This window comes from Volvox carteri (assembly GCF_000143455.1).
Source record: "Volvox carteri f. nagariensis unplaced genomic scaffold VOLCAscaffold_5, whole genome shotgun sequence".
In the NCBI taxonomy this organism is placed as follows: domain Eukaryota; kingdom Viridiplantae; phylum Chlorophyta; class Chlorophyceae; order Chlamydomonadales; family Volvocaceae; genus Volvox; species Volvox carteri.
In genome coordinates, this window is record NW_003307548.1 from 2,323,064 (window position 1) to 2,326,335 (window position 3,272).

The 3,272-nt window shown below is 55.9% G+C and overlaps 2 protein-coding genes across 2 annotated transcripts in view; one reads left to right on the forward strand and one right to left on the reverse strand.

Annotated features, from left to right (window-relative positions):
- The window catches only part of VOLCADRAFT_103381 (uncharacterized protein), a gene marked incomplete at its 5' end in the record, with an annotated part of 3,410 nt that extends 2,019 nt beyond the window's left edge, over positions 1 to 1,391 (forward strand). Inside the window, 3 exons of the mRNA XM_002947104.1 lie at positions 360 to 449; positions 786 to 875; positions 982 to 1,391. Coding sequence (XP_002947150.1) covers positions 360 to 449; positions 786 to 875; positions 982 to 1,158 — 357 coding nt within the window. The 3' untranslated portion in view covers positions 1,159 to 1,391. The remainder of the gene's footprint in view (positions 1 to 359; positions 450 to 785; positions 876 to 981) is intronic.
- A 601-nt stretch (positions 1,392 to 1,992) lies between these two features.
- The window catches only part of VOLCADRAFT_87516 (uncharacterized protein), a gene marked incomplete at both ends in the record, with an annotated part of 6,421 nt that continues 5,141 nt past the window's right edge, over positions 1,993 to 3,272 (reverse strand). Inside the window, 3 exons of the mRNA XM_002947242.1 lie at positions 1,993 to 2,135; positions 2,581 to 2,665; positions 2,867 to 3,074. Of these exons, the coding sequence (XP_002947288.1) occupies positions 1,993 to 2,135; positions 2,581 to 2,665; positions 2,867 to 3,074 (436 nt within the window). The remainder of the gene's footprint in view (positions 2,136 to 2,580; positions 2,666 to 2,866; positions 3,075 to 3,272) is intronic.

Sequence of the window (3,272 nt, forward strand, 5' to 3'; positions counted from 1 at the left end):
CTATGCTAATTGGGGGGTGACTGACATAATGTGGTTCGGGGGGTTTGCATGGACCGTTGCTATCTGGGGGGTTGCCTGCCGCAATGTGGTTCGGTGGGTTTGCATGGACCGTTGCTATTTGACCTGATGCGATTCGGGGTTTGGAATGGACCGATTTTGTTTTAGCGGTTGCCTGGCGTGAAGCTTTGCACGAGGCTGCGACGTACGTGAGGCGCCTTAGCACAGTATCGTGCACGGTAAGTCTGGGCCGCAAGCTTGGGGGGTAAACTGCCGTTCGCGCTCAAATCCATCCGTTAGTCGTTGGAATTGGCATATTTAACCGTTTTATCTGTTCTTATGCAGGGTCTCCACTTCCTCAGGCTTTCTGTTTGAAAGCTGCACGAGTGCGCGGCCTCAGCTCTAACGAGGCTGCGACGTACGTGAGGCGCCTTAGCACAGTGTTGTGCACGGTAAGTCTGGGCCGCAAGCTTGGGGGGTAAACTGCCGTTCGCGCTCAAATCCATCCGTTAGTCGTTGGAATTGGCATATTCAACCGTTTTATCTGTTCTTATGCAGGGTCTCCACTTCCTCAGGCTTTCTGTTAAAAAGCTACACGAGTGCGCGGCCTCAGCTCTAACGAGGCTGCGACGTACGTGAGGCGCCTTAGCACAGTATCGTGCACGGTAAGTCTGGGCCGCAAGCTTGGGGGGTAAACTGCCGTTCGCGCTCAAATGCAACCGTTAGTCGTTGGAATTGGCATATTTAACCGTTTCGTCTGTTCTTATGCAGGGTCTCCACTTCCGCAGGCTTTCTGTTTGAAAGCTGCACGAGTGCGCGGCCTCAGCTCTAACGAGGCTGCGACGTACGTGAGGCGCCTTAGCACAGTATTGTGCACGGTAAGTCTGGGCCGCAAGCTTGGGGGGTAAACTGCCGTTCGCGCCCAAATCCATCCGTTAGTCGTTGGAATTGGCATATTTAACCGGTTCATCTGTACATATGCAGGGTCTCCAGTGGAGTATTGTGGAGCCCGCGCCAATAGCCAAGCTGTGTTTGTCAGCGGCACAAGAGGACGCTTCATTATGGCAGGCTTGCCAACTGTTTGCTTTTGCCATGTATTTGGGTTTTGCGTCTCACATGGCGATTGGCCATGTGAACGATACCCGCTTATTTATCGGATAGGTTCATGACTTGATTGAGGAGGCGGGGACTTCCTGCAGAGCATTTGCACAATGGGTCATATCGCGGGTAGGGAGGACTTTCGTTTGTGTGTGTGTGAGCAGCACCTCGGCAAGTGGCAAGTTTGCTTGGCTTATGCAGACTTTGTCATTAGTGCAACTCATGCATCAGGATGCTGCTGTCTTTGCTGCTCTAATTGCCAAGCCTCGTCAATCTTGTAACACAAGGACGAATTTCTGCACTCATCCCTTCGACTCGCACACTTTGCACTTCCGAATTCGAGCAGCTTCAGTGTTTGACTGGTCCGCGCTTCACTTGGGATCCGTTTGTCCCTTCTCTCTGATCAGCTATGTGCCCCAAATTTAGTTCGACTCTGCACAGCTTTCTGCCTACCAGCTGTGCCTAACATTACGTTTTCATTCATCCGCCTCCTGCTCGTGCTAGTGAGAGTATCTGTTGCACTGCACTTGAACTGCAAGAGCATCGCACCGCATTCAACATCAGGTGGTTTTCATACGTACCACGCTGTTCGATGTTGTTGCTGCGATAAGGAAGCGACGCTCTGCTGGGTAACTGGTCCTGTCTAGTTCTGGTACGACCCTCCGGTATCTGCTCCTGATGCTGACGTCGCTACCTCCTTCGCCTTTCTCCGTTTCTAAGGGTTTGACTATGAGGTTTCGAGGTAAAGAGTGCCAGTCTGACGCCTCCATTCTCATCGTTAGTAAATCGTTTTAGTGTGGTTACATGGTGGATCATCATCGTCCTCCCTCATCCGATTGAGCATGAAGCGCCTTAAAGCAACATGCCGGGCCTCCCAGACTTCCGAGCGGAACCTGGCTAGTGCACCAGGGGTGGGGCCTCGGTCATAATCATGCGCTTGAAACGCGAGGTCACGATCGTACTTTGCCCGTGTGCTATTGTACACCGGGCATTCCGCAAAAACATGCATCTCGTCTTCAACCGCCCCGCCGTCACAAAGCCTGCAGGTGCACGCTGTGCACTCACGGCAGTTAGGTCAGTTAATCTCTTAACTCCCAACAGCCTAACCAGAAACGTTAATCTCTTAACGACGGAGCCGATGGGGTGAACGCTCCGCCGCCGGAAGGAATGGAAAGGGCGGCAGCGGTGGCGGGAGTTGTCAGCGGCGGCGGGGGATGCGGCGTTGCCGTACCGTGTTGGCGGCATTCCTTTGCTCCCCCGTCGCCCTCGCGATCCCCCTGGAAAGCCCACGGCCATGCTGACGGTCTCCGAGGTCGGGGGGACTCTGACGACGCCAGCGTCGCCGCCGTCGCAGCCGACGGCAACGGGATCGGCGACGGGATCGGCGACGATGTCGTACTCATGGCGACGTACTTGAGGTGATGGAGATGTACGGCAGCGCCGCCGAACGAGTGGTGTCAGCGGCGGATATGGGTGTTCACACACCGGGGAAGTTATCGTACTGCACATGTACGGCTGGTGGCGCCGTTGCTGTTGCGTTGCTGGTGTCTGACCCAGCCCCGGCAGCAACCTGCGGTGTGAATGTTAGGATTTTAGGGTTTTAGGGTTTTAGGGAATTATGGCTTTGAGGTTTTAGGGTTAAGAGTGAGGAAAGAAACGTCCTGAAGGAGAGGGAATTTTACTAAGGCTGTGCAAGATGAACTTCCACGTCGTAATCAACGATTCTAACTGCCATTACTATCACGTGGCCGTTACCCCTAACGGTTCTTACCACAACGGCCATGGACGAGCGCCTCCGGGAACACAAGGACCTAGGTTCGCCGAACGTGAACTCGGGTCTGGGTAACGCAGCCTCCGCGCCAGCAGCCGCAGCAGCAGCAGCTCGTCCCATGCGCCTATCTGCCGTACGGCCGACGGGAGCGCCGCTGTTTACTTCCAAGGTTTCGGCGCCACCCTCGATGCCGGTGCCGGCGGCGACCCTGCCGCCGCCGCCGCCACCGTGGCGGCGGCGGCGGCGGGTGCGGCCGTCGGGAAAGGATCCCGTATGGGAAAACCCGGAATCCCACCCCGCTGGCGCTGTGCGTAAGGCCCACGACAGCGTCCTATTACCCAGAGTGCCACTGCCACTGCCAACGCCGCCGTCGCTGCCGCCTGCACTGACACCGCTACTGCCGCCG